Source organism: Pteropus medius, unplaced genomic scaffold (assembly GCF_902729225.1).
Source record: "Pteropus medius unplaced genomic scaffold, Ma_sr-lr_union100, whole genome shotgun sequence".
NCBI lineage: Eukaryota > Metazoa > Chordata > Mammalia > Chiroptera > Pteropodidae > Pteropus > Pteropus medius.
The window spans coordinates 32,394,720-32,410,544 of NW_024340696.1; the positions used below are offsets into that span (position 1 = coordinate 32,394,720).

Here is a 15,825-nt window from a genome sequence, read left to right on the forward strand (position 1 = left end):
CATTTTCTTCAGGTAAATACTCAGAAGTAGAATTGCTGGGTGTATTGTAGCTCTATTCTTAATTTTTTGAGGAAGCTCCATACTGTTTTCCACAGTTGCCGCAACAATCTACAGTCCCATCAACAGTGTGCGAGTGTTCTTTCTTTTCCCCACATCCTCACCAGCATTTGTTATTTGTTGATTTATTGATGTGACCCATTCTGAATGGTGTGAGGTGATATGTCACTGATGATTATTCCCTGATGATTAGTGATGTCGAGCATCTTTATATATGTCTGTTGGTCATCTGTATTGTCCTCTGGCAAAACGTCTATTTAGAGAAATGTCTGTTTAGGTCCTCTGCTCATTTCTTAATTGGATCGTTTAGGGGGTGTTTGGTGGTAAGTTGAATGAGTTCCCATGTTTAATATATCGCTCAAAGAAACAGAAATTAATTGGCATCTAAATTGAATATTGAACATTTACATCACTAAGGGAAGTCCCTAAAATGCCTATTCCTACAATAAAACAACATATCCTCCAAGGAGACTCGTGCCCATCAGAATGTAGTCCTCCTGAAGTTTGACTTTGGCAAGCACATTCTACTGAAGAGGGCAAGGAGTAATACTAAGGTCAACACTATGGTTAATAGATTTAAGAAAAGGAAATAGGTACGAGCTTTGAAACAATCCAGCATTTTCTTTTTCTTTTTCTTTTTTTTTTTTTCCGCAGACATTAAACACATGGTTGTTGGGCTCTTATTAATGAACAGCTCAATCTTCTAGAGGATTCTTTCCTGTTGCTATTCGAAAGATTTGTTTGGGGCTTTTAAGAGTTATAATGGAACAAGTAGTCAATTATTCAAATGAGTTCACTAGGTATCATAAATGTCCTACCAAATTAAATTATTTGTTGCACTAGATTAATCCCTTGATTGGTCTATTAGCCTCATAAGGGTTAATATGTGTAAGAGTTAAATGTAATTTTCAATCAAATATATTTTTATTATGTCATGACTATTGATTTTTTTCCACTGGGCAAAGTGATCCTTTAAATTTAAAACAGAAGCAATAGAACAATAATAATTTATAGTTTCTCTTTTTTATTGCGGAGATTTGTATTTTCTCTTTTAAATGATTTTAAGGATTTCAAAGTCCTAGCCTTTCATATTTAGGAGTTCTCAGAGAATTAAGTGCCCTAAGCACGAATTAACTTTTCTCCTACACATCTAAAATGATACTAGCTATCTGCAGACTTTGAGAATCGAGAAAACTGTCACTCAGATCCTTTGTGTTCTTTAAACCTTAAAAATCTTGTTTGCATAAAATTCTCTCTTCTTCTGTAGTACGTTCTGTTAAGTTTCTGAAGTCTTTCCACAGAAAAATCCTTCATTACAACCATATTGTTTTCCTTACCCTGTGTCATTTTTCAAAATGGTCCTTCACGATTTCTAATTAAGTTTATTTTTTAATGACCTCCACGGTTTATTAGAAAGGTCTTCCATTCTACTACTTAGGAATTTATTATGGAATAGAAAGTTTTTTAAGCAATCTATGGTCAGAGATCTCGCGAGGGAAAAGATCTTCCAAATTCTAGGCTCATAAGGTTAGAGGGACATTAGTGGACACAATTTTCTCCATAATCTTTTATTATTCTGCACACAAGAGTAAAGTATCAGGTCTAACTTTACAAACTCTTCGTTTCCCTGACGCTCAGAAAACTAAGGGGTCAAGGGCTAAGTGCCAATTGGGTCTTAGCTGTGGCCCCAATTCCTGCAGTAGTGGAAAGGCACCCGGTCACATCCTGTCTAGGGAAATCCAGGGGCAGAAGGCGGGACGCGGGAGTCAGCCGCAGGGCACAAGCTGCATAGCGGCCAGGGAAGGAGGGACGCGGGAAAGGCTGGACGCGCGAGGGGCGGGAACCGTGGCCGGGGCGGTGCTCGCAGACGCGAGAAGCGCTAGAGGCCGCCGCACCGACGCAGCCCCGCCCCGCCCCGCCCCGCCCTGCCGCGTCCTGCAGGTCCCATCCCGCAGCGTCCTACCGGCGCGCTCCTCGCCTCATTCCCGCGCAGAGGCGCCCGCCGGTGTTGCCAGCGCAGCCATGGCTCAGCACTTCTCCCTGGCCTCCTGCGACGTGGTGGGCTTCGACCTGGACCACACTCTCTGTCGCTACAACCTGCCCGAGAGCGCCCCGGTGAGTGGCGCGGGCTGTCTTGGGCGCAAGGCGTGCAGCTTTCATGGCGGCTGGGGCTGGAGTTTCCTCCTGTCTTAGGCTGCGGCGAGCACCGCCGGGGGCCTGCAGCCACCGCGCCTTTGCGCAGAACTCGGCCTCCGCCCGCGAGACGGGACGGAAGTGTGCATCCCCGGTTCCCCGCCCGTGCCCTGGGCTCCGGATTTTTGAGCCCAGCCACTAGCCAAGTTTGAAAAAGGGTTGCAGAAGAAAAGGGAGGAGGAGACAAATTGTGCAAGATCGGGCTGGGGTAACAGCTCTTGGGGCAGAGGAAGGGCGGGTCTAGGAGAACTGGGGATGTCCTTTGCAGATTCCGGGCTTGCAACTTATCTGCGAGTCTTATTCTGGGCACCAGCAGCGCGCCTACGCAAGCACCTCGTTAGGGGCTTCTATTTTGCTTGGCCGCATTTTTCCCTTTGCACCTGTCAGTTTTGAAACACTGCAGTTGGAGAGATTGTGTGATGTATTGGAAGGAATACTATCCCAAAAGACATTAAGATCTTAGCCCTAATCTTGTCTTTTAACAGGAGAAGAAAATACACATTGTGCACCTACCACGTGCTCCATGCACCTTAAATAAGTTCTAATCCTAACGACAGCCTGCAAAGTTTGGGTCCTCACTGCGCTTTGGTGGGGAGGGAAGGGTGGAATATGTATGATTCCACATCTGTACCCTCAAATGAATTGTCCTTCTTCCCCCATTTGGTTTCACAAGAAAACATGAAAAATTCACAGTTTTTTTTTTATTATTATTTTTTTGTCAAAGATCTAAGCATTCAAGTAGAAAAAGCTGGTTATGAGCACAGTGGTCAAAGCGAAGACTCTGTAGGGAGACTTCCTAGCTTAGGGCACCAGCTCCTCCGTTACTAAGTCTGTGACTTGGGCAAGTTACTTAACCCGTATGTATTCTCAGTTTGCCATCTGTAAAATGGGGCTAATAATAGAATGACCTCAAAAGCTGGTTGCAAGGATTAAATGGGTAATAGATGTTTAATGCTTAGAGCAGGATCTTGCACGGACACGTGTTTGCTTTTATGGGCACCATCCAAACCATTTCCAAGCCTCACCGTTTATGGATAGAACGTTAGGTCATTGGTGCAGACATCTACCAGGCTCCTTAATGTGAGGTCAGCAGTTCAGGTACCCAGTCAAGGGTCAAAAGAGAGTCTGAATTACTCCTGTTTTCTATTATGCACTTAAAAAAAAAAAAGTATACTGTTATTATACTTTTCTGCTTTCCCACTGTACAGGTATTTCCTTAGTTATATCAATATTTACGAAGGCCTCTTGATCCTTTGGCCACTATCTCTAGGTCTTTGATTCATATTTTCCTTCCCTCTGTGCCTTTCACATCCCCTCCTGGTTCATGTTTTGTTGTATCTTCTCTCTAGTCATCTTCATTTGGAGGAAATATTGTTAAAAACCATTGTCATGTTGCAGCCAATTTTGTGCATGTGTGAGCATGAGATTTCAGAGTACAAGATTCTTGAAGACAAGAATTCTTTGCTACACGCCTCAAATATAAGTGATGTTTAAAGTTTGGAAACAGTAACCTAGTGTGCTTTGGATCCTGTTTGGTTTAGAAATCTTTATTAAGTACCGGCAGTGTGCTGAGAAATGTAAAAAAGTTGGGGGTACACAGATAACACACAGGCCTTTGAGTGGCCTTTTAATGGGCTAAGTTGCTCAAGAGTTAGCTCCAGTCCCCTGTGATGAGGGCAGGATTACCACCCTTGCTGCAGGCTCTTTGTTACCTGTGCCTGGGGCCATCCGCCCTTGTCACACTAACTTCTCGTGTGTCAGGTCTCATCTTAAATAGCATTCCCTTTCCTCCCCCATCCCACCTCCAGTTTTCCATGAAACCCTTAATTTCTCATAGCACTTACAAGTAGTATTAAATTTTTGTTTACTTGTTGAACTCTTCCCCTAAAGCCTTAGAGCCATGACTTCTTGACATCTGTGTGTTCTTTGTATCAAGCTCAGTACTTGGCATATAGTGGGTTCAATAAATAATTGTGGAATGATTGAATAAATAATAGGTATTTTAATCACTGAAAATAGCACTTAGAGCCACTGTTCTAAAAGGCGTTTTGCTTTGATGAACTGGTTTGATTCCTTACAACTGTTTGGAGAGGTAGATGTTTTTATCCTCACAATCACTATTTAGAGGTGAAGAAAACCAAAGCACAAAAAGGACAGATAGCTTATCCAGAATCACCCAGCAAGGTGGTCTGGCTGCCAAATTCTGCCCCACCCCCTACCCCGCCCTCATGGTTTATGTGCTCTGCGAAGCCCAGAGGAGAACCCTGGAGTGAGTGATGCTTGAGCTGGGTCTCACCACAGGAGTTAGAATTAGCAGGTGAGGATGCAAAGTGAAAACTGTAGGCAGAGGAAATACAGCCAGGGCAAGGACCTAGAGGTGGGTGGCAAGCAGAAGGTGGGGAGTGGTAGCAGGAGAAGACGCTGGAGAAGTCAGTGGCAGCTGCATCAGAATGCTGTGAGCGCCTCTCACTTCAGTCTCATAGTCAGTAAGTGCAGAGTGCTGTGCAAACTGGAACTGGACATGTCACCTCACCTGGCAGCTTAGAAAAGGCATCCTAGAAGTGATGACACCTATGCTCTCCTGGGGTTACAGACTCAAAATTGTATGGAACCAGGCAGTTACAATTGTGTGAGTGGCAGAGTGGGGCCTGTGACAGCCAGTGGAGTGCATGCCCCTTCTGAAGGGGCAGCCATGCTGGACTCCTACCAACATTTGCCAAGAGTAGAGACTCAGTCTTACCAGATCTAATTCTAAGACGAGTTAGAAATCTAGACTTGTGTGAGAGGTCTCTCAATTGTTAAATGTTAGCTCATTTTCAAACAGCAGGATTCTAGGTTTCCCGTATAGCAAAGAAAAATATATGACACCCAGTTAAATTTGAATTTCAAATAACAAAAACGTTTTTAGTATACATATGTTCCAAATATGTCATGCGTTATGCTTACATTAAAAAATTATTTGTCGTTTATCTGAAAATCAAACTTACATAGGTATTTCATATTTTATCTGGCAACTTCAGGTAGGAACCAAACATAAATTGTGGTCTGCATATGGCCCATAGGGCACCAATTTGCAGCTGCTGTGGTGTGTGCATTATCAGTCAGGTGAGATTGCAAGAGAGGGTAAGTGGCAGCCAAGCCTGGGATGGGAAGGAGGCTGGTCATGGAGGCCCTGTGCCCCGTGAAGGCTTCTGGGATGACTCAACATAATTTAAGGAAAAGCTCCAAGAACCGAGGCTTTGGGACTAGAACAGGGATTCCAACTCTCTCCTGTAACAGGAACGCAGCTGTGGATGCCCCTGTTGGCAGCCCTACTAGAAAGGGCTCCTTTCTCTCAGGAAGAAACCTAACCTGTTGGAATCACAGGCCCATATCTTAATCAGTATTGCCAAGAGGTGAGAAACTCCCATTGTCCAAAACCAAATAAATTCCCTTGACCAGAGGCAAGTCTAATAGTGTACAGTAACCATTGGTAGCTTGAAACTGGCCATGGTAGGGGTATTCATACCATGGAAATGGGCAAATGCTACAGGTCAAGGCCCCTTTTTAACCAGCACATGACTGATAATAATAGTAGTACTTAAAGAGCATACAAGCTCTTTGTTGAGAAGTCAGGTCTGTCAACATCAGGAGAATATTTATTTTGTGGTTGCTTCTGGAGGCTTCCTCTGTCCTTTTCCCTCAGTTTTTCTTATGGTGGAAAAATAAGAGATATTTCCTGCATGCAATTGAGGTTTCTTGAGTCCTATTCTAGATCACCTGCCTGGTCCTTGTGAGAATTCCTCTTTGAGGCTCCCCTGTGTCAAAACAGAAACAAGTAATGAGTTTGATATCCTGTATTCAAGGGAAAACATTCCATGGATTGGGGGAGTACAGCGCCTCGCCAGCAATAGAGCACTCCCCAGGAAGGATTTTGGGCAAGAATGAGTTTTATGGAGCATTAGAAGAGGCAATGCGGAAACAGAACACGATTGGCTAGGAGTTCGCGGATTTCCTTATAAGACTAGCAGGTCCTGTTTCTTAGGGTAAGGTAAGCTACTATAGCGCAGTTGGAAGAGTGTGATTGGTGTATGTTAGGTTTCCTAAACAGGTGTTTCCATCAGTGCAGGCTGATTTAGCTTTAGATTTGTGATGTGCACGGGGCCATGGGGGCAGCATACATTTTGTGAGCCTGATATGTGAATTAACTTTATCAACTGAGGTGGGGCCTTTCCAGCAAGGTGAACGGAGGATAGATGTAATGATAGAGTGGTCAATATGTTTATCATCTTGGTGATGTGTTAAATACATTGATAAAGCTTTGTCAAGTCTTAATGATCAAGTCTTAAGAGTAAGTTGTATAATTGTGTACTGATGGCATAATTTTGGAGTATAAAAAAGACACTACAGCTCCCTGGGGCTCACAGGAGTGTTAAATTGCCTGTGAAGGGAGATTAAACTGAAGAGCTTTACAACTCTTTCCCTCCCACCTGTCCCATGAGTGATCCCATCAGGTCTTCAGGTCTGTGATATTAAGAATGAATAGTGAATTTTATATTTTCTCTTTTTTTCTTCCCTTATCTACAGCTCATTTATAATAGCTTTGCTCAGTTCCTGGTCAAGGAGAAAGGATATGGCAAGGAATTACTCACTGTGACTCCAGAGGATTGGGATTTCTGGTGGGTTTTTTTTTTGAGGTCTGCACATTCCCTCTGATTTTTAATTGTTGCTGGTAAAATTTTAATGCTTTCTTTTCTATGGAGGCAGAAAGTGAAATGAGAAATTGAGTCAAAGGACTTAATGCCTTCTATATTAAAAGTTTTATGTTTAATGAGTTAAAGTCCTTTCTACTTTTAAGTTTAGACAGTTAATTAAATGTGAAAACGAGCTATGAGTGTATGTGACTAATTTGGATATTTTTTCATGGTTGCATCATTATTAAGAATTTCAAAGGTTATTAACTATCTCTAAAATTTACATCTTTTAAAAAGTATTTATTTTATTGCCCTTCAAATACAGAACTGTAGGAGAATAAGTGTCTCAATTAGGACATGGTTTTCTGTAATTTGGAAAGATATTCCTTTGTCTAAGATTTTTATTGCTTATTCCCTTCCTGAGTTAGGATTCTGGGTTTGGATTCTCAGCTTTCTGAGGCTTCTTTTGTCTTTCTTCCTCATTTAAACAAAAAAAAATCCAAAATTCTATTAAACCACTTTAAATTCATCAGATAAAAATTAATAGTAATCATAAAACACATCAAAAATATGTATGGAAGTAATTCTAGAGCAACGATGTTCATCTATAATACATTCTTCCAATGTTTAGTTAGTCCTTTTTGATACATTCCTTTTGTAAAAGGAAGAAACAAAACCATTTTACTATATGAACCACTGACTCTGAAAATTTTACTGTGGACCAAAGTAAATAATTCTTCTAAAGTACCCTGTCATTTTTTGTTTAATTTTCTTGGCCATTATGCCTCCTTGCTCTTAGTATTTATAACAATGAATCTGTATCTCTTTTTCTCCCCAAATCCCTCAAGTCTTTTTATATTGAAGAACCTAAAACTTAGTATTTGACTTTTCTTTTAGTCGTTTTAATAGTATACCTTGCCCCAGAGGGCTCCTCTTATAACCTGACCAAATTGAGGCAAAATCCAAGGAGTAAAGAAAGACTCTGGCTAAAATCTTAACTTGCAGAATATGATTGTGCATGTGTATGTGAAGGGTGAGGGAGAGGTATGTGTGTTTTATTTAATCGAGAACATTTGTACATTTTAACAGATGTGGAATGATATTCATTTTTGTTCTTTATGAGCTTTGTATTCCTCTTTTTAAAAGCTTAAAGATTTTAGAAAGTAAACATGCCGTCCTTCATTTGCTCACATAACAATTTTCCTTATATACTTGCTCAATGGATGATATTTAATTTTAGAATTTTTGGATGGTCTTAATTGTTTGATTAACTTACCATTCACCTGGGTGGGAGGATCCCTTTTGCACATTGTGACTTTTTGAAAATATAGATTATTTCTTGGGTTAGGTAAATAAATGAACAGATTGGTAACCAAACATTTCTATTTTAGTTGCAAGGGCTTAGCATTGGATCTGGAAGATGGGAACTTCATTAAACTTGCAGATAACGGCACTGTCCTCAGGTAAGTTAGTTGTGAAAAACTTGACTCTTTCCAGGACATTATTATATAGCATTTGATCATTAAAGTATGGTTAAATATTATTTTTTTAGTCAATCAGGTGACAAATTGTCTGTGTGCCTGCAGTTCTTTGTATGAATGGTCTCAACCATTTAAATCTTAAACATTAGGCTTAAACATCTTGTTTCTTTAAATTTAGCTCATCAGAAATATTTGCAGGAAACACAATAGAACGTTAATAACTTGCTTTATGTCATTAACCAACACTACTGCAAAAGACCCTTGGAATTACATTGTGTTCAGTGGATATGTAGATACTGGAATAAAATCAGAGATAGAAGGAGCATGGATGTTGGGTAGGGGTTGGTGGTCCATTCACACCTCTCTTTCTTCCTCCATTTATCCAAACTTGCCTCCATCATGCAAAACTCATGCTGTATCCCATTTCCTTCTTTAAGTTTTTCTAGACTATTTGAACCTTCATCAATCTCTCTCCCTCTCCTGCACGCAGTGCTGACTATCTTTCCTTCCCGCCTCTTGGGAAGAATCCAACACTTTGAGTGTCGATAAGAGTAGGGCAAACAATTGAGAAGCAGCTCCTGTCACTGCTATGAGTCTTACAGAGGGCACCACGGAATGAGCATCTATTTTTTCCCCCAGTACTGATAGTACAAGCAAGTCAACATGGCCAGGCAGTTGTGCGATTTATCATTTATACTCACAGGAGAGGATGCTCAGAGCGGGTTATCCTTTATACATACTCTCTCTTTTGATAAATCATTCTTTTTGCACAGTACAAACTCATACTTTCCCTCAGACTTTCCCCTGAGGTGCAGCTAGCTAGAGCTTTGTGGCCCCGTTTCTGATCATTTTGTTATTCATTTGCATGTTTTTCCCTGGGTAACAAGACACATTGTAGCTTTGACCCTGACCTTTAACTCGACTGTCATATTATTGCAGTGTGCTTGGCTATCTTAAATCATGGGTAAAAGGATAGAAAGCATTCCACAGTTTTGCTTCTTTCTTTCATTGTTGTGTCTGTCTTTCTCCCCTGCTCCCTGCAACCCTCCTGCAAGGTCTGACCCTCTCCATTTAAGTTATAGCTAACCTACAGTTCATTATGAATTTACTAGCTTATCGCCTTGATGCGTGCTTTCATACTTGTCTGATCATATTTCCTACTCAGGATTCCTCCATCTTTACATAGTGCTTTCTAAAATGTTAACCTCTTTACAAAAAGGAGCCCATTTGTGATTTTTCCTCCATTTGCCCTTTTTATATCATTTCTTTTTCCCTTTATTTTGCTTTGCTACCACACTGTAATACCAAGAGAAGAAGAATGATACTCTCTAGCATTATAGTTTCTCATAATAAACTACATAAAATATCAACTGTTTCTCTACAGGCTAAGCATCCTTAAGCAGGACCAACTGATGCAAAAGCAATATTATAAGCACTGAAAATAGCTACTTTCTTGTCTTGCTATTCTGTTTCATCACATATGTCTCCGTTGCCCTCCTTTATGTTTTTGGCCACACTTATGTCCTTGAGTGGACAGGTGGCTCGCCCACCCTCACAGTACTCTGTGCTCACAGCTGGCCCACCCCCTGGATGCCGGGCGCCTCCCACTGTTCCTGCTTACATGCTAACTCTGCTTTCTGCTGCTCTTTCTCTCTTGCTGCCAGACCTAATCCATACAGTTGTTTTTTAATTGTTACATTTAGGTTAGTTTTACCTTCATAGTTGTATGAAAACTTCTTAGGAAAGGGTAGTATCATAGATCTTTCAGAGAAATTACAGTTTCTACATTATAGGTCCAGAGCAGAGACCACAATGTGGACCTCAGAGTAAGCTGCTCTTGATTGCTTGCTAGTTGGTGGATGACATGGAGGAAGAACTAGAGCTGTCAAGGGAAATGCCTTATAGAATCCTACATGGGGAAGTCATCCAGAAAAAAGAAACAAGGAAAACTTTTATCAGTTTTAGACGGGATCAACAGTAGCAAGGCTGGAGGAAGGGGCATTCAAAGGAACCATTGATGAGCAGTGTGTCTCATCTCTCCAAACCAGGGCAAGCCATGGCACAAAGATGATGGCTCCCGAGGAGCTGGCCGAGGAATATGGCAGGAAGAAGTGGAAGTACTTCATGTCAGACACTGGAATGGCTTGCCGGTCAGGTATGACTCACGTGGGGCAGCACCGCCATTCCCTCCCCTTTTGTTTTGGACCCTGAACCTGCTACATGAGAATATGAAGAAGGCTCTTCTTGCCTCTTGCTGGGCAGGATGCTCAAGGGAGCAGCTGTGGTTTCATAGGAATAGGACATGTTTTTTCTACATATATCTGATTTCTCTTTGGCAGTTGGTTCTGTTTTATTTAACCTTTTGTTGATATTCCTTTTTCCTGCTTTTGTTCTGAAGTAAAAAGATAGCATTTAGGAATAATACATTCCTTAGTGATCTGTATTTTTATGTTTATTATCTGCTTGGTCCTTTTGTTTCTCCATCCTCCATTTCTCCCTGCATTCATCTTACCCACCTCTCTTTTTTTCTAGAATTCTGTTCCTTACTGCCAGTTCTAGTATCTTCTCCCTTTGTCTTTTCTTTTTCTTAATTGTAGATTATTTTATGCATTTTTCCCAGTCTTTAAAGAGCCTCACCATGGGTAAACATGAAAAGAGTTTTCAAAAATTATTTACAGACATAGATGCACATAAAGTAACAGGGAATGATTAAAACATGAACAGATGTTATCAAAAGTCATAATTGTTAGTTTTTCATTTGTTCTAAATTTTTGGTCATCTTTTCTCACACTATAGTTTTGAAATGAACCTGTTCTCCTTTAGAAAATGTGGTTACCTGAAAATAGAGTTCTTCTTTATCACTATTGTGTTTGCATTATTTGTTACATTCACTATCTTTTGACAGTTTTGTTTTTGTAGAGAGATGAAAATGTCAGGAAATATGAGTGCTCTTGATAAAATAAGTTGATAGGAAAAACAGACTTCACATTGGGGTTAGTTATAGAATGCTTTCACACATCTCAAGTCACGGTAACTAGTGGAAGTTAAATGGGTAGGTAGCCTTTTCCTCAAGTGAGGATAGAGAATTTTTGTCTCTCTAAATGTAGACTGTTATTAATAACTCAGAAAAGCTAGGCACATAGCTAAGTGTTTCACTCTGACATCTATTCAGAAACAGAGTGTATATTAAAGAGGTAAAATATTTTCCAGCTATGAAAAGAATATTCACCCAATCTGACCCACCTGTTTACTCACTGCTCTGCCCACTGGATGCCCTGCCTCCTAGAATCAACAGCTTCATTTTGGTGCTTAATTTACCCAGGAGCCCTCCAAGGATGGTCTTGGAGTTTATCTACTCTTAACTGGGTTGGTTAGGGAAGTGTTTCTCTTCCAGGTGCTCAGTGGTCAGGCAGTGACATAACAGAGACCTGTTGTTTCTGCAGAATAAAAAGGGACAGCTAATGCCTTTAAAAAAATTATACTTATTTTTTTTAATATAGAGACATATAAAAGAAGAAAGATAGCCTGATTTTCCACAGCGCAGTTAAACTTTGTTTACATTTATAAAAGGTAATGTAAGCATATGGTTAGCAAATTTAAATATATAGAAAGGAATAAAATGGTGATAATATCCAACCCTTGTCCCCCAAAGTTCCCTTTTGCCAAAGCTTATTTTTTTAAAGTATATAAAAGAGATCATACATTTTCTGTATTTTGCCCTTTCTAATTTATATCTTAGAGATCATGTCACCTTAGCACACACACTGATATACCTCACTCTTTTAAGTGAGAGCATGCTCTACCATCCACTGCCTGTCTCATGATTTATCAGTCTACTCTTGGTGGACATTTACATTGTGTCTGGTGTTTGGCATTACAGACAAGCTTGCAGTGATATTTTCATGCTTTATGCTTTTGTAAATATATCTGGGGTAAATTCCTAGAGGTATAGATGCTCTAAGGTTATGCAGGCTTAAATTTTTGATTAATATGGTCAAATACGGCCTTTATTTTTAGAAATTCCAGTTGATTTTTTATATACTGTTTCTTACATTGAGTGTATTCATCCTCAAAGGTAAGCAGAGTTGTCAGAGGCATTTCCAACCAGTACATTTTGGTGTTTAAAGCACTGATAGATATAGACATTTTAATGACAGTTTTTCATAGTCCCTTTTCAGATTGTTGACCTGGGTTAAGTATAGTTTTCCTTTCATTTGCTCCCCGCCAACCCCACCCCGCAAACTGGCAGTTTATGCAGAAACAACTTGGTATAGTGGAAGTCACAAGGGCCTTGGAACCAGCCCTGGATCATATTGAGTCTGTTACTTGCTGGAGAGAGTGATCTGGTCAATTATTAGAACACTCTTAGCATCACTTTTCTCATCTTCAGATGGAGAAAATATCACATCTATAAGACAAATGAGACTTATGCTAACATAAATTGTTCTTACCCTCAATGGGTTCATTCATGTGCCTTTGTTCCATTACCACTAAGGATATGTAGTTTGCAAAGGGAATGGTGTTGGCATTGTATTCTTGGGGAATGTTCTTCTGTGTGCAAAACTTAATGAATATGGAACATGGTCTTGATTTAGAGACTTGTTTTATTGAACTGAGCTCACCAGTCACTTCACTTCCAATGAGCTATCTGCTCTGTAAGCAGGTGAAGGGTCACAGCTTTCATGCAGTACAGTCTCAGAGTTTTGGTGTTGGGAAAGGCATTGAGAGCATCCTGGCCCAGTTAATGGGTCAAGGCTGAACAATTCTCATTGTGTCCACGGTTGACAGTTGAGTGATATCATCCTGTTGCCTTGTGAGTGAGAGTCAATGAGCCCTTCTCATTAAACTCAGGTTATTTGATTAGACCCAAATCAAGACTCATAATCAATATTTAAACTCTTGAACTGAATTTCTTCCATTAATACCTACAAAGGGAGAGAAAAGAGAGAGAGAAAGCAAAGATAGACAGCAATGATGAGACGCCACAGTGCTCAGGACAGCTAGCCATCAGGTTCAGGGAGGTCCCTCTGGTGTCAAAGGCAAGAGATGAGATAAAGAGCAGGTTAATGAACCTTCATAAGCTGTGCCCACTGTCTGGGGTCCAGGGAACCTGGAGATTTTTGTGGTCTTACAGTGTAGCAGGGCATGGGCAGAAATGTATGTTGGATATCATCTTCCTTTTGTTCCAGATTTCTGGCAAAGCCATTCCTCACCTTTCTTCAAAATGAAAAATAGTCTGAGATGTTACCCCAACAATTTCAGCTCTGAAAGCATAAAAAACAGGAAGACCATCAACCAAAATATTCTCAACTGAAAGGACACAAACCAACACAGCTGATTTGTGAATTAACAGGAGAACTTTGACTTTATTTTTATACATTCTGCATAATTCGACAATAAGAAGTGAGGGGCATTAATGATATTTAAAGGGATAGACAGAGGATTTTCTCCTAATGTATACGTGACACTTCATCTTTCCAAAATAATCCATTCTGTCATTTGATGACTCATTCATTCAACAAACATCTTTTTGAGTGCCTACCATATGCTGGGTATTGTGCTTAGTGGATGCTGAGGAAAAGACAGCTGTATTCAGTAACCTCACATATAGTTTACCAATGGGAGGAAGTGAGACTCAAAATCAGGCAGTTATAATACTGTGCACAAGAGTCATTATGACCATTTGAAAAGGACTTTTCTTACATTAAATTAAATCTGGCTGTACCTATTGGTTCTGTTTGATTCTGCTTTCTACCAAGGTCTCTAGAGGACTTGATGGGTTTGGGTTTCTCCAAAGCAGAGTGCTTGCTGCTGATCCCAGCAGGCAATGGCGAAACGGTAGAGAGGGTGAGACATGGAAGGAAAGAACACTGGGGACTGGATTCCACTGGGACTTCTGAGGAGAAGCACAGAGAACACCTCCCAGAGTTGTGAATCCAGGGGACAGGAGGCTGGGTGTTTGTTCACTGGCTCCTGACCCTGTTGGTTGAGACTTGCCACAAGAGCCGCGTGAGCTCCAGAGGCTTCCAGAGAAAACAAATGATGCAGGTGTGTTTGAGTGGGATGATGCTTTTCAGCACAGCTGTGGCTGGGATTAGACATGGGCCACGGATGCGACATGGTTCATCAACAGTGTCTGCCTATGGGCAGCAGATTCAAAAGTGACATCTGTAACAGAGAAGGGCTTGAGTTCAATTCTGCCATAGGGCCGAATAGGATAAGGCAAGTTCTCCTCCTCCTTGAGATCTTGGAGTGTGTCCATCCTGTGCTCCTAGGTTTTCCTAGATAAGCACAGCGTGTCTTCACGTGATGTGTTGTTTTGTTTTGTTTTATTTATTTCTTTCATCACCCTGACTGTTCTTACACTGTACTGAAATTGGATAAAAATTAAATGTGATACTGTATGTAGGTGGGCCAACCAGCACAGATGTGGAAAGGCATTGTTGTTGAGAGCACTTCATGGTACTCCAGTCTTAGGCTGAGTGTTTTGAAATTCAGTGACGTTAATAGCATAGATTGTGGCTTTTTCGTAATCCATTTTATTTGGGGGATATAGCCTATTTTTAGTTTAAAAATATAACTTTAATATTTTTGAATAAAATGTTTAACTTATGGATATTATATTATAACTTTCTTGTAGTATCCTTATAGCTTAAACCTTTTTAAAAAGCCTGTGATGGAGCGATTTTTAATTGAAGTGGAGTCTTCTTTAACTAAACCAAAATCTATTGTCTCTTCAGCCAAGTTTATGTGTATGCCACACAAATGAGGCATTAATTTGTTCCCAGTTTAAACTTTTGTTCTTTTTTAGGAAAATACTATTTTTATGATAACTACTTTGACCTGCCAGGAGCTCTTCTATGTGCCAGAGTGGTGGACTCTTTAACAAAGGTGAAAAAACTTTTTTTCATTTTTTAGAAAACTATGATATATGTATTTAATCATAAATCAGAGGGTTTATTATACATATCTTTTGAATTGAGATTTTACTCAGTTTCCTCTTTGTGGTTTCAGAGGTGACTGAAGAAGGTAAAACAGAATTTGGTCAAAATATTTTTGTAAAATTAAATAGCAGTGATTGTTCTTTTCCCCAAGGATATAAATATATTCTCCAGCAGGGGGCGCAAAAGTGTAGGAAAAAAATACCAAACTTACATTTGGAAAAATATTTTCCTGGTTTCATTAACAGAATTTTAAAAAGTCATTAAGAAAAGTCCACATATCCTTAAGAATTCTAAATAATGTAAAACCAGAAAAATGAGATAAAATTGTTAAATTCATTTTAAGCACAGTTTAATGCATATATACTTTCATTTTGTACCATATATCAAAATTAAATAGATTTCTGGTTATATCAATTTATTCTTTGAACTTAAGACCCGTGACCCAATTTTATGTCAGATTCATTTTCCTTTTTGCAC

At 40.0% G+C, this 15,825-nt stretch overlaps 1 protein-coding gene across 2 annotated transcripts in view; it reads left to right on the top strand.

Moving 5' to 3' along the window:
• The first annotated feature begins 1,971 nt into the window (after window positions 1-1,971).
• Window positions 1,972-15,825, top strand: part of NT5DC1 (5'-nucleotidase domain containing 1) — a 110,517-nt gene continuing 96,663 nt past the window's right edge. Inside the window, exons 1-5 of one of the 2 annotated variants that reach the window (XM_039870757.1) lie at window positions 1,972-2,172; window positions 6,817-6,908; window positions 8,315-8,386; window positions 10,453-10,559; window positions 15,216-15,295. In XM_039870757.1, the coding sequence (XP_039726691.1) occupies window positions 2,080-2,172; window positions 6,817-6,908; window positions 8,315-8,386; window positions 10,453-10,559; window positions 15,216-15,295 (444 nt within the window). In that variant the 5' untranslated portion in view covers window positions 1,972-2,079. The remainder of the gene's footprint in view (window positions 2,173-6,816; window positions 6,909-8,314; window positions 8,387-10,452; window positions 10,560-15,215; window positions 15,296-15,825) is intronic. The other variant, XM_039870759.1, reaches the window with a different exon arrangement.